The sequence below is a fragment of the Neomonachus schauinslandi genome, chromosome 10 (genome assembly GCF_002201575.2).
Source record: "Neomonachus schauinslandi chromosome 10, ASM220157v2, whole genome shotgun sequence".
Taxonomy (NCBI): Eukaryota; Metazoa; Chordata; class Mammalia; order Carnivora; family Phocidae; genus Neomonachus; species Neomonachus schauinslandi.
Window position 1 is genome coordinate 31,537,081 of NC_058412.1, and position 20,878 is coordinate 31,557,958.

The 20,878-nt window shown below is 42.2% G+C and overlaps 1 protein-coding gene across 2 annotated transcripts in view; it reads right to left on the reverse strand.

Moving 5' to 3' along the window:
* The window catches only part of MAP4K3 (mitogen-activated protein kinase kinase kinase kinase 3), a 187,134-nt gene extending 175,477 nt beyond the window's left edge, over positions 1 to 11,657 (reverse strand). For both annotated transcript variants that reach the window (XM_021697774.1, XM_021697772.1), the window contains exon 1: positions 11,258 to 11,657. In XM_021697774.1, coding sequence (XP_021553449.1) covers positions 11,258 to 11,353 — 96 coding nt within the window. In that variant the 5' untranslated portion in view covers positions 11,354 to 11,657. The remainder of the gene's footprint in view (positions 1 to 11,257) is intronic.
* Positions 11,658 to 20,878: the final 9,221 nt, after the last annotated feature.

Genomic DNA, 20,878 nt, shown 5'->3' on the forward strand with positions numbered 1-20,878 from the left:
CCTTCGGCTCAGGTCATGATCCCAGGATCCTGGGATCGGGTCCCGCATCGGGCTCCCTGCTCCGCGGGGGGGCCTGCTTCTCCCTCCTCCACTCCCCCTGCTTATGTTCCCTCTTTCGCTGTGTCTCTCTCTGTCAAATAAATAAATAAAATCTTTCAAAAAAAAAAAAGAAATGTTCCTTAAATGTTCCATTTAGGCATATTTTGTTTCTTCAATCTGAGCATAAACTCCTCAAAATCAGAAAGAAATTTTTTAAGATCTCCTAAACAATCTGGCACAGTGTTGATTATTCACTTAAGGATGAAGCAAATTTTAAGTTATTTTTCTTCAATAAGTTCAAAAAATATGAAATCTGCAAAATATGCACACATAAACACGTATCTCATATATAAAAATATCTCAGGTTTTTAACGACTTTGTTTTCATCTTTAGATAAGAAAGCTAAAGTGAACAGATTTTAAAGTCATTTCCCATTTTCTTTTCTTTTCATGTTTGCCAATTTTAAAAGGAGTCCACATGCTCAGAGCTAAAATGTACAAAGTCAAGTGAAAGGAAGTCAGACATCACTAATATGGAGAAGATTTTAATAAAAACTGAAAATGTGCCCCACATTTTGATTACTGCACCATCGTGAAGAAGTATTACATAATAACTATCTTTTACTACAATATTAGAAGAAAAGGCTAAGGATAAAATTTAGAAGTTAAAAGAAAAGCAAAACATTGATAAGATAAAGAAGATCTAAATAAATGGAGAGAAATAATATATTCATATATCAGAAGACTCAATGCTGTTAAGATCTCAAATTTCCACAAATTGAGCTGCAAATCCTACGTAATCCCAATAAAACCCAGCAGGCTATCTACATGACAAAATGTCACAAAATTATGCACAAAGACAAAAAAAAAAAAGAGAGAGAGCATGAAAAAGTGGTGAAATCTAAGGTCTAGTTAATTGCACTGTGGCAATCAAGCTCCTGGTTTTGATAATGCACTACAGTCATATATAAAGATGTCACTATTGGGGGAAGCTGGATGTTTGGTATATAGGAGACCTCTTTGCACACTTTTTGCAACTTCCTATGAGTTTACAATTATTTCAAAATAAAAAGTTAAAACATTCAAAATCCCAGCAGACGTTTTTATATAATCTGAAAAGTGATTCTAAAACTCACATGGAGGGTGCCTGGGTGGCTCAGTCGGTTAAGCGACTGCCTTCGGTTCAGGTCACGATCCCGGAATCCCGGGATCGAGTCCTGCACTGGGCTCCCTGCTCGGCGGGGAGTCTGCTTCTCCCCTGGACCCACCCCGCTCTTGTGCTCTCTCTCTCAAATAAAAATAAAATAAAATCTTTAAAAAAAATAAAACTAAAATTCATATTAAAAAAAAGGGCTTAAAATAAATGGAACAATTTTGAAAAAACAGAACAGAGCTGGAAGACTCACTACCTGAATCCAAGACTTATCCATAAAGCAAGACAGTGATGCACTGGTAGCGGTACAGCCACACGGCTCAACAGAACAGAACAGAGTCCAGAATATCCCCCATACATGTATCGTCAAAGGTGCTAAGGCAATTCATTTGTAATTCATTTACATGAAGCTCTAAAAGAGCTTTTACAGTGACAAATGAGAACAGTGATTGCTAGGCGGGAGAGGCGTGTGAGACTGACTGGGAAGGGGCATGAGGGAACTCTCTGAGGTTAAGGAAATGGTGTATGTTAATAAGGGTGTGGGTTACACAGTTTTATGTATGTCAAAACTCTTCTAACTGAAACAAGATCTATACATTTCACTGTAAGTAAACTGTAATTTTATCTTAGAAATATATAACAGCATACAAGCTTTTGTCTATAAAAAAACAGAAAAAATACATCAAAATACTCAGTACTTACCTCTTGGGAATTAGATCATTATTTTTTAAATTATTAATTGTTATTATTTAAAAACATGTATGTACACATAATATATATGTCATAATAAGAACAAAACAAGAAGATTTTAAAAATGTATGTCACGATAGGGGAGCCTGGGTGGTGCATTCAGTTTAGCATCCGACTCTTGGTCGGATGGAGAAAGAGGGGGAAATATAAGAAAATGTACTGAATACCATCCAAATAGTCTGTTTGAGACACTCTCTTCCTCTCCCTCTGCCCCTCCCTGCTGTGTGCTCTCTCTCTCTAAAAAATAAATACATCTTTTAAAAAATGTATGCCACAATAAAAATATCTAGCCCATATTCTACTGTTCCACTCACTAATTCTTACATCAATTACCCTCCAGATCTGTAGCACTGTTCGACAGGAAGACATCTTTGCAGATCTTCTAGCAATCCGTCAGTAAGAGCTAGGAGAAAGGTACTGACCCTTATCAATTTCCATTAGTCCTAAAGACACTGCTAAAGAATCGTTACACTCCATAGAAAATGGAAAAGTCACTATTAGTGTTTCTTTAGAGAAATTACTGCAAGAAAATAATGAAACGAAATCTCACAGGTATCTCTTTATTCTCTAATATCCTAACTTCCACCATAGCTCCTCCCTCTCAACTTTACTGTCTTTGTAACTGACATCATTCTCCCACTACTAATTTATTTGAACCAGTAATTTATGTGCTCCTCAGTCTGGCTTAAAATTTTGAAGTCCTTTTCAAATCATCTTTCTCCATCCTCGTATTTCTTCACAAAGCCCCATCAAATGTTTCTCCAAGATGCTTCTCATCAATTCCTTCCTTTCCATTCTCCACTACTTTTCACTTTGTTTGCTCCATCATCACTTACCTCACCCTTCGCTTACTCCACATACTCTAGCACAATTCTATGAATCCTTGAGAGCCCCTAGAATTCTTTCTTGAGGGTTTGAAAGGTCAAAATGATTTTCATAACAATATGAAAACATTATTTGCCTGCTTTTACTGTGTTGACATTTGCACAACAGAGCAAAAGCAATGGTGATAAAACTGCTGGTGACTTGGCACCAATCAAAGCAGTGGCCCCACAATGTACCACCAATCACTGTATTCTTCACTGCCATGCACTCAAAAGGAAAAAAAAAAAAAGCCAGTTTCACTGAAGAATGTCCTTACTGAAGCATAAACATTATTAATTTTATTGACTCCTAACCCTTACTACAAGTCATTTTGATATTCTATTTGATGAAATACATAAAACACTTCCATTGCATACCAAAGCACAATGGTTGGCTCAAAGAACAGCATGTGTGATTTTGAGTTGCAAACTGAACTAGCCACTTTTTCCACAGAACACCATTTTTATTTGAAAGAACTGGGAAACTGGTTATTCATGCTGACATTTTATTGAAAATGAACTAATGATGGGGCACCTGAGTGGCTCAGTCAGTTAAGAGTCTGCCTTCGGCTCAGGTCATGATCCCAGGGTCCTAGGATCAAGTCCCGCGTGGGGGTCCTTGCTCAGCAGGGACCTGCTTCTCCCTCTACCTGCCGCTCCCCCTGCTTGTGCTCATGGGCGCGTGCGCTCTCTCTCTCTCTCTCTCTCCCCCTGACAAATAAATAAAATCTTAAAAAAGAAATAGAATTGAGAATCTGTCTTCTATTTAACCAAGTATTAAACTTCTCAGGTGTTACTGCTAATAGAGTCAATAGCAATAGATATAACTAGCATACACAATCTTGGAGTTCTCAATGGCATAAAGGGCCTCTGAAACCAAAAACTGGAGAATCGCAGATTTCACTTAGCAGGTTATTTCCATCTTTCCTCTCTGATCCATTCTCATCATGACTGTCAGAATAATCCTGAGCACTTTCAGCATTACTCCTTGTACAGAAACCTTTAAAGCTCCCAACATCCTACCACTTCATATCTAAATGACTTTATCTAGCTTCCAAGTTTATAAATTGACCCTACCTTATCTAGCAAATCTTGTTTCTCCATGCTCCCCAACACAAGCCTTCTGTGTTCTCCCAAGCCTTTATCCACCCCTGTAGTTACACATACCTGGGAATACCAACATCTCCATTCCCTTCTCTGCCTACTTTCTCTTTCTTTCTGTCCCCTCCCAGCTACCTAAACTTAACTCATTCTTAAGGGCCAGGGGGGCAAAAAGGACAATTCCTTGAATTTTAGGCTTACAAGTCTGTACTTTAGTCTACAGGCCATGTAGGAAGATTCTTTCACCAGGAGAGGGGGGATGACCATCTCAACCTTCTAATAAGACTTTAATCAAACAAAATAAATATGTTATTTGAACATGACTAAAATTCATAGTCAAATCTAAAATTCTTCCACAGCGTTTAAGGACTAAGGTAAAAAACACATTGTTACACTAGGAATCCATCCAAACCTATAATCTCAGGTCAAGGCAGCCTGGAATTCTGAAACATGGCATCTTCCAGAACAAAAAAGACTAAAAAACAAAGCTAAAGCAGAAAACAAACATGTTCTCATCTCTTGAATATAGGGCCTTTTGGTACTGAACAAAATCCTTTCCTAAAAGCCCAATTCTGTTAGAAACAAAACACAAAAAAACAAAATAAAACCAGTATGTAACAGCTACATATATTCACTAGTCACTAAAGGTCTTTAGTTTAAAATGACAGAATATCTTCATATGCACAAAACAGGTATGACCATCACGTAATATGCAAAAGATACATTAAGCCTACCGATTTAGTTTAGGCCTAATAATAATCCACAGTGCTTAATTCATTCTGTACCCACTACTGCCAGAACAAAAACAAGCCCAATACATCATCTTTTCTGTAAAACCTGCTATGATTTCTCCCAACCAGAAACAATGATCTCCTTTCTCTAAACTCATGTTGCATATGGTTTGTCCCCTTCAAGTCAGTTCATTCATTCATTCCACAAATATGAACCGAGAATCTAATATGTGCCAGGTACTCTTCTAGGCTCTAGAACACAGCAGTGAACAAAACAAAACCACCAGCTTCCTGGATTTACACTATAGTGGGAAGAGAAAGGTAATACACAACTAAATATAAGGTGACAGATATCATAATAAAATGAAAATTAGGTAAAGAGCAGAGGTAAACTTTCTATAAAGCTAACAGACCTCAAAGTTCAGCCTCCCCCACTCACACGGGCCCATGAGTGCTTCAGAATTACTGGGACATGCAGAATGCCACAGAAGGTGACCAGTGGCAGCCAGGGTGCTAACAGCGAGCATCTCATGAGTGCATTTCTGAGTAAACGCCTAAAGAAACCTCAGAAGAAAAGGACCTGACTCTAAGGTTACAGCATCTTGTTGGGACATCTTTTCTCATTCTAAATAAATATTAACTTTCATACCAAATTTTTTACTCTAATTTATTTGTTTACTTAATGAGGACCCCCCAAACCTATCAAAATCTGGATCCATCCCTGCTAAAGATGGAAAGTGAGAGTAGGGTGCTGTTTCCTATAGGGTGGTAAGGAACAAACATATTTAAAGGTGACACTTGAGCTGGGACCCAAGGGAAAAGAAGAAGCAAACCATACAGCTATTAGGGGAGGGCAGAACACCAAGTACAAAAACCCTGAGGCAGGAGCATGAGAAGCAAGGTATGTTAGGACAGTAGCAGGAGAAATATATAATAGTAAGTGATACTAGAGCAATTAATGATTACAGAGTATTGTGTGTCAGGCACAGTCCTAAATACTATTCTAAGCATTTCTTCTTTACAGCTGAGTAAACTAAGGCACAGAGAAAAGGATTAAAGTAATTGGCTAATGGTGGTGAAACCAGGCAGTCTGACTCCAGAGCCCAGCTCTTAAACCACTTTGCTAAGCTACAGAGAGGTCGGTTGTCCAGATTATGGAGTGTCTAGACAATCTCTCAGCCAGTAAGAGTGTTAATATGCTAGAAAAGAAAATATCAACAAGGTTTTGATCTAACTATGATAACTAAAAGTAGGTACACATTTTATGTCCCTATAAATACCAAGCGCCAAGTCTTGTCATTTTTGCTCCTCCACTCATAGTCCCTAACACATTCCCTTTCATATTACAGCTCTTCAGTGTAGGATGGTTATTCAATGTACTCTCAAGAGAGAACTAGCAACTATTCACTCTCCATGCAAAATAACGTATTAGATGTTCTTTCACAAGAAATACATATATACATCAAATCTTGGAGGTAAGCACTTCCTTTAGGGGATCAGATCCATATCAAAGTCAGATAACCTGTTCTATTGTTTTCTGAAAGCTCTCAAGAGAAATGATCCCACAATCTGTTCCACTGTCTCTTTCCATCTCGAATAAATACTTACGCTGGAAAATTCTACCTTAATTTACCTTAAATACTTAAACAAGCTTTCTGAAGTTTAGGACCAATTCCTCAGGTCCCTCTAGACTTTGTCCTCCATGAAAGTAAAAAATAAGCATAATCCCACACAATCATGCTTTATTTTCCTTCAGCTATTCTTTTCTAATTGCTTAAGGTATTCATGTTCCTCAACAGAAGTCAGGTTTCAGAACTCAGTATTCCAGTCTTATACACACCGACTATAATGAAAGAATTAGTCTTTGATGATACTAATCAGAACACCTTGAAAGATACAGAACTACAAATAAGCCAACACAATTCACGAAATGCTTGAACAAATTAATTTCCTGATTTCACTGCCCAATCTTCCATTTTTTTCCTGTCAGCTTTCAGAGAGACTCTGTTTACATAAACTACCATGTGAATGGCTCTGGAGCTTAGCAACATTGCAGCCTCTGCTTCATGAGGAATGGCTTCCAAACACACACAGATAAAATCAGTATCAACATTTCCAAAGCATGTTCTCTACAAGACACTAATTCTAAGGACAAGCACTATGTATTACAAAGAAAAAGAATCCCACGGTCAAGTAGTTAGGAGTTTGCTGGATTAAGCAACACTTAACAGGTTTCTTTACCGTATGACTTCTCAATCTTCAGTATACTCCTAGTAATGCTTTCCCTGGAGCATCCCCACCACATTTTGAAATGCCTACGAAGTCCTGTCCAAAATAAAAGATGATTCCAAGGCCCCAAGTCTTAGCAAACTATCAACAACTGGAGCTTTGGACAAAAGTGGGATACAAGGAAAGGCCCATTTGGAAGTAGATGTAGTCTGTGAAGAGATCAGGTAGACAATGGGTTTATAGAGCTCAGGAGGAAGCACAAGCTGGAGACATCTGGGAGTAGTTCACAGGGATCAAGCTGAAGTCATGAGACTAGACAAGATACTTCCTTAGATACACAGTAATAAGACTGGTCTTTGAAACATCCTTGCCTTAGTCCATCTCCAGTTTTAGTATCTTCTGCTTCTCTCCAGCAATAAATCTAGAAAAACATCAAGACATGGGGTAGGAATAAGGCAAATCCAACTGAAAAACTGCCTGTTAAATACCAGCACAATGCGTGTGAAAATCCTATTAATGTTGATAGATGTTGATTATGTGATCTGGTATAGAACTACCGAATTTCTCCAAGAGAACTCTTTGAAATGACAAACCTAGAGATGATTCATTCTTTTTTTTTTTGTAAATGTAATGAATGCTATAAGGCCATCTCCACAGAAAAAAACACAAACACAATATTAAACCTATTAATTTCAGAGGGCTTCACGGGCCTCCTGAGGCCCAACCACTGAGCTCTCTAGTTGTCAACTCCTAGGTCCCTAGGTAATCCCGGCTACAAACTTCATCTCACAGATGAAGGCCACAGAGTTACAGGACATTTAAAAGTATGACTTTTTTAAAAACTGTATTTTCCATGTACTTTAAGATAGTGCAGAGAAAATGTATACTTGTACTTTTTGGCCTTGAAAACATGAAAACTTACTGGTTGAGTAAAACTCAAGTCATTTATCTAACACCATAAACAGAAGGGCATACAATGATAATAACACCTTCACAACAAAACAGCTGAGAGGCCACATAGCTAATAAATTCCAGATCTTCCATATTCTACTTCAGTGCTTTTTAACTAAACCATGTCACCTTAAATAAACATATTATTACACTGGGTAGGATACAGTTTTTAAAATAAAAATTCCTTGAAACACCCACCTTCTAAGAGTGACTATAAATAATTAGGTCTCTAACTTACTTAATCTGATCATTCCATTTTTAGCACCTAAACACAAATTAAGGAACAAATTATACATACTGGCTTTTGAAAACAAACCCTCTAATGCACTCCTCTCTAATCAACACAATTTGTATAAATAAGAAAAATCTAAAACAGCAGAACAAATACAAAAAAACCCGTTATCTTTATACTCATGATTACAGACAAAAATACAAACAGCTTAAGCTTTGGATTATTTAGCAAGCAGGGGGTATGATGCCAAAACCACATGGAGTTTCTCGGCTTTGGGCCCCTGGTATGGGAAGAGGCTGGCAGGCGGGGATCAGCATCTATTATCTGATGTCCATTTGGCAGACTCTACAAAAACAATGAGGCCTGGCTGCACAGCAGGAGTTAGGTATTCCAACTACTGCTTAAAGATCCACTCTAACACAGAGTATGGCTACAACTCACATGCTGAACTAAAGGTGTGCCTTGGGCGCCTGGGTGGCTCAGTTGGTTAAGCGACTGCCTTCGGCTCAGGTCATGATCCTGGAGTCCCGGGATCGAGTCCCGCATCGGGCTCCCTGCTCGGCAGGGAGTCTGCTTCTCCCTCTGACTCTCCTCCCTCTCATGCTCTCTGTCTCTCATTCTCTCTCTCTCAAATAAATAAATAAAATCTTTAGAAAATAAAATAAAATAAAATAAAGGTGTGCCTTAATTTCTCCCCTGGAAATTCAGTCATACGTTATATGCCCATATCCTATCTTTATAGAAGCAGTAGTGCTATTGTTAAGAATGCAGTCTCTGGGCGCCTGGGTGGCTCAGTCAGTTAAGCCTCCGACTTCAGCATCAGGTCATGATCTCAGAGCCCTGGGACTGAGTCCACATGGGGCTCCCCTCTCAGCAGGGAGTCTGCTTGTTCCTCTTCCTCTCCACCTCCCCCTGCTCGTGGTCTCTCTCAAACAAATAAAATTAAAAAAGAATGCAGTCTCTAAAGGGTAAGGTTCAAATTGTGGCTTTGCCACTTACCAACTTTAGCAAGTTACTACAACTTCCTTGTGCCTCAATTTCCTCAAATGCAAAATGGAGTTAATAATAGCTCCTGTTTCATGGAGTCGCTGTAAGGACTAAGTAAATGAATACATGGAAAAATCTTAGAGCAGTGCCTAGCAAATAATAAGCACTCCATAAATGTTAGTTCTCATTATTATTACTTTAAACAGATGACAAGAGTAATCAACTTACACCTGTATAGCACTTAGATGTACTTAGGAAATTACAGGCCTTAATTTTTTTTTACTTTTTAATCATGTGGCTTAACTACCAGCTGTTTTTTCTAAATATAGTAAATACACAGCCAATTATTTTTGTAAAGAACTCGGAAAGAACTTACTATACACACTGCCACCTAGGATTTACACACTAGTAAAGTTTTAACTTTTCATCTGAATATAACTAGACTCCCCTAACACTTCTAATCTCCTTGGATCCATTCACTTCAACTTTCATAATCACCACCAATTCCAAAACACAGCAATGGTTATTCTTACCTGGACTACTGCAATGGCTGCCTAACTGTTCTTTCCCCTCCAATCTACACTGCAGTACAGGTAGATCTTTTAAATCTAATTTTACTCCTCTACATAAAACCCTACAGTGGCTCCCCATTGTCCTAAAGAAAAACCTGTCCTCCTCAAAGACCTAAGAGGCCTGTATGATCTAGGGCCATTCTCTTTCTCTGGCTGCTCAAGCCACTGAGGCCTTTCAAATCCTTACCCCTGTTCTTTGGGGCCTCACAGCCTTCACAGATTATGCTCCCTCTATCTGGCATAATCTTCTCTCCCACTGCCTCTGACTCCCAAAAGGAGATCAGGTCCTCCTGTTACATGCTCTCACAACCCTAATCCTAATCCTCTTTTCTCCTGGGCAGCACAAAATAAAATTGCAATAAGATAACCTAAGTGGTGTTTAGTGTTCCTCTTGCGCCCCCCAAAATATAAACTCCAAGTAAGACTTAGGAATATGTCTACCTTTTTTCCTGCTACAACCCAAGTGCTTAGATGTCCAGTACCTTATACTAATAGGTGTACACAAAACAGCCGTGTTATCTTATGGGAAAACTTGAGGAGACAAATGATGACAGACAGCAAATCATCCACAAAACAAGACTAATGCAGAATCCTGGCTGCACTGTGAGTCACCATCCGTGTTACACTCAAGTAAAAGCAAAAACCTACTGCTTAAACATGGGCAAAAAGTTTAGTTGGAACGAAACTTTCCAAAGTAAAATTAAGTTTCTCTGTGCATCCTCAGATGTTATGTGAAACAGGAGGAGTTCCACCTCAGTCACCAGTAAGAAGATACACAACTAAATCAAGACTGCTGCCACATTTGGCACTATCGGCTTCTTGGCAGTCTCTGCGAGGCCAAGAGTTGAGCTGGCCAGGGAAGAGTGATTTATCTCCCACATTTAGAAGGGGTCCCTCTACAACAGGAATGCTGTACTACTAATGGACTTTGAATTCTAACCTCATCAAACCAGTACCTTTACTGAGTAGTCTCAATTCACTTAAAAAAAAAAAAAAAAAAAAGGCTGAATTGTATGTGTCACTGACAAAAGCAAGTTTAATGAGGCATAGGAGAAAACAAAGTTGCCTTTTCCTCCAAAACAGGAAAAAAAAATTATACTAACTAGATTTCTTTTCCAAACGAAAGCCATTATTCGGAAAATTAAAAGAAGATGGTACGCGGATGCTGAGAGGCGAAAGGTTGGGGGGCTGTGGGTGGAGACTGCCCAGTGTAGTACCTACCGCCGGGCCCGGTGGGCAGCAGTGCCAAACCTACATCGGGCCGTCCCAGGTCCGTCTGACGGACACAGGTTTGACATACGCCAAACCCCCGCCGTCTGGTTCGTCGCACTGATCCTGCCCAATGCAACAAACAGCCAGACCCTCTCCGCGCGTCCAGCCCTTCCCGGGCACCGCGCGTCCAAGGGGCGCGCTCAGGTAAGGGCTCCGAGGTCTCGGGGTTACCCGTTTGGCCCTTTGTTCGTTCCAAGGCAGCGGAGCCCCGGGCGCCCGCTCCTCCTCCTCCTCCTCCCCCACAGCTCCCGGGCGCCCGCGTCTCCCGCGGAGGGGCAGCGCGGACGCGGGCGCCCAGACGGTAGCGGCGCCCCCCGCCCTCCCCGCGGCGGGTCCCGACCCCCGCGGCCTCGGCGGCGCGCGGCCCCTCGCCCTCACCTTGTAGACGTCGCCGTAGGTGCCGCTGCCGATGCGCTGAATCAGCTCGAAGTCCTCCTGCGGATTCCGGCGGGACAGATCGAAGCCGGGGTTCATGGCGGGCCCCGGGTGCCCCCCGCCTCCCTCCCGGGCAGGGGAGGGGGGGCGCTCAGGGGGCCACACGGAGAGTGGGAGCCGCGGCCGGCCCCCTGCTCCCCCGGCGGTCACAATCACCCGGCTCCACGCTGCGGCCGCCGCCGCCGCTCCTCTCACGCCGCCGCCGCCGCCGCCGCCGCCCGGGCTAACCGTCCCCGCCCCCGCAGCCCGCCGGCCGCCGCCGCGCCGAACCCGGGTCACACCCACAAGGAGAGGAGAACGCTCGCAGCCCCTCGCTCGGGGTGCAACTCCAACATGGCTTCCGCCTTCGCCGCTCCTCCCCCTCCCCTTACTCCGGCTCCTCCACCCTCCTCCCCCTTTTCCCGGCTCCGGCCCGACTGCGCAGCCGCGATCCCGGAGGGAGCGCTCTTCGGCCCCGCGCGCGTGCGGCCCCGTGCGCGCTCCGGCTCCGCGCGCCTGCCGGGCGTGGGCGGGCGGTCCAGCAGCACCGGACCCCGAACTCGCGCCGCGTTCCCGGGCCGCCGGCCCGCGCTTGAGAGCGGCCAAGCCTTGCTGGGAAGGCGTGACTGCCCCGGGGGCCGTAGGGGGACCCAGGGGGTCTGGGGGTGAGGGGAGAAGGTAGCTCGTATTCGCTTCTGATTCCCCGAACGGCAAAGTTTGACGTTGCTGTATCACGTCCCAACCCTAAGCAGGTAGTATAGTTTTAATTTGCAAGACAGCCAGTGGCCCAACTTATTTTTAGAAGCACCTACACATAGGACACAGCCGAGTACCAGAGACTTTTCTGGGACTGCGGGGAAGGGGTGGCCCTGAGGAAAGCCCCTGAGAAAAGCGAGCCGTGCTAGCTTTGATACCGGACAGTCGTGGCCCTTGGAGCCGGCCTGCCGGGGTGCAAAAGAGGGCAGGCCTGGAGGGCTACCAGGAGGCGTGTGGAGTGGGTAGGGCGTGGGAAGCTCTGGCGGGAAAAACACGCTGAGCGGCGCCCACCAGCCCGAGTGGAGGGCGTGGGAAGCAGGCGGAGTCTAGAACTGAAGCAGTGATTGACCTCCAGAGACGCGGGATTATTAAAGACCCGGGCGGGGACAGTGCAAGCTGTGGAGCAACCTTGCAAAGGAGAGGTGGTGGAGGGTGGAGCGTGAACAAGATCCATCCTGCACCTGAGACGTAAACACATGATGTGGCGGAAGCTCTTTAGTTTACCTACCCAAAGCCCCACCCTGCATGAGACCCAGATTGTGAGCATTACGTCCAATCTATGTGGACACCAGTCAACTGTTAATACCTGTCCAAGAAAACATGTGGAGGGTTAATTTTCTGTTCTCAATAAACTGCCCACTAGGCATTTCCAAAAGCTTTAATCAAGTAGGTGATGTCCACTTGGACGATAGCACCTTGAGTTTTGCTTCAGAAATGCCTTCCTAATATCCACAGGCACCACACCTTCTGACCACTATGCTCCCTAATGCCTGGTGGCTCCTGAGAAACTAGGTCTTATCAAACTTAAGGATAAAATAAGTATAATCAAATAATAATCAAGCAACTTATAGTTAACTGCTTTATACATTTTTATCTTTTCAATCCTTTTGCCTACAGTAAGATTGCATATTTATTAAGTTCTCAAAGAAGTTGTTTTTCTGAGTATCTATTGACTAGAAGATGTTGGAAAATGACCATCTCTTCGCCTATACGAGTAGCCTCCAATTGTCTAATTTTGAATTAAAGCATCAGTTAATATGTGCATATCACATAAATTACTGCCATGTGAGTGCTTATCACTGGATTTCTTCTAGCTAGATCTCACCTTAAGGCTCTGGTATCTTGAGAATTAAACTCCTGAATATAAATGTTATTCCGTTCCTGCTTTTGCCTGTTTAGGGCACTTGCTGGGGACCCAGACTGCAGGCCTTACTTGCCCACATTTGGAGAATTGTTTGGCCTCTTTAAACCAAACATGAGAATAATTAGTCCAGGATTCAGATAGCAGACCTAATAAACTATCCCAAATAGGAATTAGTTCTGCTCTTTCTCTGCCTTTTTAATTCTGGAAAGCCAAATTCTCAGCACTGTTTTGTTTGCTAGGATTATCATCTGTGCAGATAACTTTACATTTGCATCACTAATAGACTTCTTTCAAAGGGAAAAGACATTTCAGTAGGGCTCAAATGGTCTTTAAGGTTTTGTTTGTTCGATTTTGGCAGGACCAAGCTATTCCTTTTGAAAAAGGATTGATTTTCATGTAAGGGCCTGGTTTGCCATATGGGTTACAGCATAAATAAAAGGGCTTTTGCAATTAACTGCTCACAAAGAATAAAATATTTTGTTCTTTGTAATATATACATGCAGATGCCAAATCCGATGTCTTTGTTTCTCCTCTTCCAATGCTCCTCAACTTTGCTAGAAGTAACACTAATGATCACACTTCTTTGAATCCGAGAAATAGCTTCCCTCTTCTATGATTAGAAGCATCCTTAGAAGTCATCTAATCTTTTCAGTTCAAGAACTCCTTCTACAGCGTCTCTCCTGAATTTATTGCTACTTGAATACCTTCAGGAAAAAGTATTTTCTTCCAAAAGCACTGCTTCCAAAAGCAACCCACCGCATTATGAGATAGTGCTAGTGAGTGATCGTAATAACAATAATAAAAACAATAGTAATATCTAACATCACCAAGTGCCTACAAGGTGCCAGGAACTGAGCCAAGTACTTTCCATGTGTTACCTCATTTAATTCTCACAACTTGATGACATAGGTATTATTATCATAATTTTTTGAGGTACAGGCAGATTAAGCTGGCTCAAAGTAAAAGAAAGCTGAAATTTGAACAGAGGTAAGACACAAAGGCCAGATACTTTTTTTAAAGATTTTTAAATTTATTTATTAGAGAGAGCGAGCGAGAGAGCACAAGGGGGGAGGGGCAGAGGGAGATGCAGGGAGCCTGCTGCAAAGCTCAATCCCAGGACCCTGAGATCATGAACTGAGCCCAAGGCATCCACTTAACTGACTGAGGCACTCAGGTGCCCCAGAAGGCCAGACTCTTAACCCCTAATCTATACTCTGCTTTATAGTATACTTTTAAAATTTTCTCTTATGCAAGGGTGCCTGGGTGGCTCAGTCGGTTAAGCATCTGCCTCCAGCTCAGGTCACGATCCCAGGGTCCTGGGATCCAGCGCCACATTGGGCTCCCTGCTCAGTGGGGAGTCTGCTTCTCCTCTGCCCCTCCTCCCTGCTTGTGTGCTCTCTCTCCCTCTCTATCTCAAATAAATAAATAAAATCTTTTAAAAAAATAAAATTTCTCTTATGCTAAGCCAAAATCTGCCTCCTTGCCACGCATTTAGAGTCAACGATTGTTAGATTCTAACGGTATAGAATACAGAGAAGAAAACCACAGTGTCTGCCATCAGGGAGTTTACAGTCTCACAAAACTGTGAGAAGCACAGAAAAGGGGCAGGAAAGCAGACAGGAAGATACAGGGAGGATGCTAAAGCTAAATCTTAAAGAATGTGTTGGAATTAGCCAGACAAATGAAGGGGAGGTTGTATACTCCAGGCTGGCCACGTAGCCCTAGCCCTTTAAAGCACCCACCCATGTAAGCATCACACTGTAGGGAGCAGGTAAAGGCTAAGATGGACAGTATATCCAGACCACCCTTCTCTTAGCCCATTCTTCATGGGTCTGTGGCTTAGGGTTTCTTTAGTCTCTGTACCAGCTCTCAGTTTTAGCCTCAGGACTTCTTGTCTAACCACCCATTGGATCCACTTCTTTGGCTTACTGACTTCATAATCACCACTCACATTTCAGTATGCTAACAGCTCTGGGAAAGGAATACTGAGCAAGCCTTAATTCAAAAAAGACCCTACAACCAGGCCATCCACCAGAGGAAGAGAATCAGACCCAGACATATGTGAAACAATGACAGAGAGTTCCAGGATGTTACACAGCCTAGCCTAGCACAGCTCTGAGCCAGGCTACATGGATTCATATCTCGTCTCTCTGTCCCCTACTGAACGACTTTAGGAAGTTATTTCAAAATGGGGCTCTTATGGAGTCAAAACTAAAATACGTGTAAAGGGGTACCTGGGTAGCTCAGGTGGTTAAGCATCCAACTCTTGGTTTCAGCTCAGGTCATGATCTCATGGGTTGTGGGATCAAGCCCTTTTGTCAGGCTCTGCCCTCAGCAGGAAGTCGGCTTGAGAATCTCTCCCTCTGCCCCTCCCCCTCTCCTGTTCTCTTTCCCTCTCTCTCAAATAAATAAATCTTTAAAAATAAATAAATAAAATACTTGTTAAAGTCAGCAGTGCCTAGACCACAACAAGCCCACAAAGTATTAATTACTATTATTTTGAGTATATTTTAGAATTTTTTTTTAACTTATTTTGGTGTAACTATTTTTTTAGTGTTATATTGGTTTTAGGTGTACAATATAGTGATTCAACCATTCCATACATCGCTCGATGCTCATCACAAGTACACTCCTTACCCCATCACCTATTTAACCCAATCTCCCACCCCCCTATTTTAGAATGTTTTAAAGGGTGACAGTCATAGGGATGGGAATAGAGATATTATTTAGGAAACAAATGCAATAACATATATAAGAGAACCTGATTTAAGGCCAGGGATGCTGAGGACAGAGAAAAGAGAAAGAACACAAAGATCATTAGAAGGTGGAATTGAAGGTTTGGTGGGGTGAGGAAGAAGGCAAACAATGGGCAACATATAGACTTAGACAACGGGAAGGTCCCAAGAGGGTGATAGCATTTGCCATAGTAAGAGGTGTTAGGGTTATTTGGGGGAAAGTTTTAGCATTGGGTCAAAGTAAATGATTCTGTTTCATATCTGTTAAGGTTGAGATGCTCAACTAGAAATGTAAAACTAGTGACAAAAAATAGAGTTGAAACTTAGAAAAGATGTCAGGGCTAATTTTTAAATTTTGAGGGTCATAATTTAGGAATATTTATTATCTATTATGTGCCAAACACTATATTAGGTTCTAACAGTGCAACAGGGCATGGTCCCTGAATTCAAGTTGGGCTACAGACAAATTCTCAGATAATTCCCTTACAAGGAGATGAGTACTGAGGTGCAGGAAAGTAGAGCCAGAGGAGATACTAGGTGCTGCTTAGGCTAATAACTTGGCTCTTTTTCAAGCCAATATATATATTTTTAAAAATTTTTTAAAGATGTTTTATTTATTTATTTGAGAGAGAGAGAGCAAGAGTGAGAAAGAGCATGAGCAGGGGAGAGGGAGAAGCAGGCTTCCCGCCAAGGAGGGAGCCCGATTCGGGACTCGATCCCAGGATCCTGGGATCACAACCCAAGCCGAAGGCAGACGACCAACTGACTGAGCCACCCAGGCGCCCCAAGCCAATATATATTTTTAAATTTTCTTTTAATATATATATTTTTAATCGTGTATTCAACATTTATTTACAGGTAAGGTGGAGCTCTGCATGGGGAGTAGGTGGAGACGGATGTCCTCAGGTGTCAGCTTTCAGCTTTCCACACTGATATTATGTGCAATTCAGTTCTGCTCCCAGACTTGCATATGTCCCAGCACAGTGTTTCTCAATGGAGGTTTTATTAGCATTTTGGGTAGGACAATTCTTCCTTGTGTGGGACTGTCCTCTGTTTCAACACTGCTCCCAGCCACACTGACATCAACCACAAAAATAGCCACACATATTTCCAAATGCCTAGGGTTGGGCTGGGGTGGGGGATGGGAGTGACTGCATTGAGAATGTTTGCCTATCATGTCCTTGAGAGAACTGTCACCCACACCAAACTATTTATCATAGTAGTCCTTTCTATCTTATATAGAATATTCCCTGAGACAAGTTCTGATATGTAAAATATCATCCCTCTTATTTCCAATGCTTGGCACTCGAGTGGGGGTTCACAGCCCTCTGTAGATGCACAACCAAGAGTCCACCTGCTCTTTTTCACATAGTTTCTGGGGTCACATAGGAGGGGACCAAATTCAGTCTTCGCAGGTTATGGAAGTCTTCACAGAGGAAGGATCCTCTAGGCTGAGACTTAAAAAACAAGTAGAGAATTAGCCAAGCAAGAAGGTATACTCCAGACAAAGGGTACAGTGGTTACATTCAAAGAAACGAAAGTAGTTCTGTTTAAGGAGAATAACAGATGAAGCTAGTGTGGTAAGCAGGGACCAGTCCATTAAGGAGCACATAAATTGTATTAAATAATTTGTATTTCTTCTTGAGAACAAAAGGGTGCTATTGGTAGATTTTCAGCACAGAAGTAGCATGATCTCATTTGTTCCTTAGAAATACTCCACCAGCTGCAGATGGAGAATGAATTGGAGTCAGGTGGCAGGACTGGAGATGAGTTGGGAGAATAGTTCGGAGGCCATTGTAGCAGTCCAGGTAGGAGAAAATGATGGTCTGAGTTAACATATGGCCTCAGCATCAACATTCAGTCATGTATTTGAATTGTGGATTGAGATGAATTTTCATAGGGAAAATAAATGGAATAGGCAGAAAATGGGTTCCTAGAAACCCCCCAACATTTAGACCATGAACAAAGGCAGAGAATCTAGCAAAAGAGACTAGGAAGGTGGGATCCAATATGATATGTGGAAATGGAATGGTATGGGAGCCACAGGAGTGCACTACTTAGGACTCCCTTCAAGGAAGCATGTGCTGTAAGGAGTGTGAACCACTGACAGCCTCTAGCCTCCATGCCTTTGGGATCCATCACAGCATTCATGCAGAGGTCTCAGTCTCCCCAGAGGCTTCCAACCAATGACTGAGCACAGCCAGCCATTCCTGCCCAGTGCAATTTGCTCTAATGGGCAATCTTTGCTCTGGGGCACCGCACTGGCATCCCTGAGCTAGTCTCAGAGCTTCCCTGCAGACTGAGGCTCTTCCTACCCAATCCTTCTTCCTTCTTGCTCTCCTTTCACAAGTATTAAGTCAAGCATTGCCGTCTGAGAGTCTTCCTTCCTACTCTTTCTCCCTTTCCTCTTTATCCTTCACAGGTGCATCTTGCACTTCGAATTCGATTTTGCCATCTGCTGAACTAGTACAATTGATATCAATGCAGCAAAGGAGGGAATTTTAAGAGAGTGATCAAGCTGTGTTAAATGCCAGAGAGAGACTAAGGAGGAGGGAGACAGAAAATTTCATCAGATCTGTCATTATGGAGATCAGCGCTAATCTAACCATTGAAGTTCATAGTCCCTCTTCTGCTATTGTGTCTCCTCTTAGTTATATTCTCCCAGATCCTCTTCAACATCTCATCCAGACTATGAACTTATTTAATTTGTTAATATCTTTTTAAACTCTGGCACTAAGAAGTGAGTTCAGTATTCCAAATGCAGTCTGGTCAATGTTGACTATGGGGAGATTATAACTACCTGTTATTTGAACACTCTATTATAGCCTAAACTTTGATTCAGTTTTTTTATAGCTACAAAAAACTCAGGGCCACTGTACTGCTCAACATCAGGGAATGCCATTCAGATTATATAATTCTCAAGTCCAACCTGGCCCCTGGGTCCTGATTTTAAAGATCTCCAAAAACCCATATTTGCTCCCCTCTGAATCAGATCATCAGAGGTGCTCTTGAACCCTCATTGTCATAAAATGCCAGAGAAAGAAACCTGGTCTCATGCATCCTACTGTAAAGTTCCTGCCTTGCCAACAGTTTATCAGACCAGATATCATCTTCTCATCACCAAGCCATATATAACAACAACATGAACAAAACAGGGCACAGAGTACCTCTACCCAATATTGCTTCCAGGTGAGATCTTGCAAAGACAAACAAGTCCGACAAAAGCCTAGAACCTTGTTTAGATAGACAAGAACTTCCAATCTTCTTGAGAAGCCAGGATTTCAAAGGGGTGCTCTTTGGCTAGCACTGTAGGTAACTGATATCTTTTTAGACTTAGCTAATCCTTGAGGGGTGCAGGCTGTGTGAAAAATAGACAACAAAGTATCAAAGGATTACAAGGAAGTACCGGTGGAATACAGGCTGGGTAAGAGACTAAGAGATGCTGAGATAATCTTATTGATGAAACTCCTGATTATATTCATCTTTTATCATGATAGATTAGAGCGTAGTGTTTGCCTGGTTCCCTTTTATATAATATCTAGCCTACAGTTCCCCTTAGATATCCCCAGTTAAACGGTGTTGCCAGTACCTTCGTTCCCAAATACAGCGAGGCCACTGTTGGACCAGATCTAGTTGGTCCAGAACAAATGTGGTTACATACACTCTGTTTCCAGAGTAGATTACTGCCCAGAGTATTATCCTGCTGGCCTTTTTAAAAAGAAGCTTTATTCTAGTTACTCTTACTCCCTTAGGAGGACTCCAACCCCTACCCCCAACAAAACCTGTAGTAAAGCAATCTGCTTAAAGATCTAAAAGTTCATCATTTTGGGGAAAAAAAAAATCCTCTAATTTGGTTTAACCTGGACTGAAGGTTTGTTTTCTTGATCAAAACAAACAAAAAATAGAAATAAAAGCTCTGTTAAATAATTCAAATAACATGCCAGGAGTTTTCTATTATTCCTTACTCCCTGCTCATAGTTCAAGGTGATGTATAGATAACCCAAATCTCAAACTGACCCAGATCACTGCTCCAGGGGATGGATCCATTTGCTGGGTCTGGGCTCATAGCAAACCCCATTTAGTTTCAGAGGTAGACTTCAGTGATTCATTGTCTTATATGACACCCAGTCCTTATTACATCTCGTGCCCTCCTTAATGTCCATCACCCAGTTATCTCATCCCCCTACCCCCCCATATGAACTTTAAATGCCAAAAAGTATAACATTCTTAAGTTGCTGATGCCAATATTTAGGGTTTACCTCTCACTTAGGGAGAGCACTCTCCAGTCATTCCAAATAAATCCAAAACACCATGTCTGCAAATCTGAATGCGGTCTGTTTTCTGCTATGTGGTGCAAGTCTTTTAATTAGGCTCTCTGGCCCCATTCTCTTCCGCTTCTTATCATACTACACCTGGGCAATAAACATGTCTCTTAAAATGCCAACAGTAGAAATATGGAAGTCCTGAGGGAAAGCTAAATTTGGAGTGAATGTGAGTTCACTTTGAAGCATGTTGGGTTTGAGGAGATGGAAGGGCCTTAAGGAGGGGACATCACAAGGACAGTCACAGATTTAGGAAGTGCAAAAGGGAATTACATCGTGATGTGTAAATGTGAGTCATAGAAATAGAGATGGTAGAATCATGGGATCTCCAAGAGAAAAGGCTGAGAGTGTAGAACAGTGGTGAGCAACCTGTTTTTCTTTCTTCCTCTTCTTTTTTTTTTTTTAAGACCATTTAGGGGCACCTGGGTGGCTCAGTGGGTTAAGCGTCGGACTCTTGATTTTGGCTCAGGTCATGATCTTGGGGTCATGAGATCAAGCCCTGCAACGGGCCTGCTTGAGATTCTCTCTCTCTCCCTCTGCACACCCCTTCTAAAAGGAAAGAAAGAAAGAAAGAAAGAAAGAAAGAAAGAAAGAAAGAAAGAAAGAAAGAAAGAAAGAAAGAAAGAAA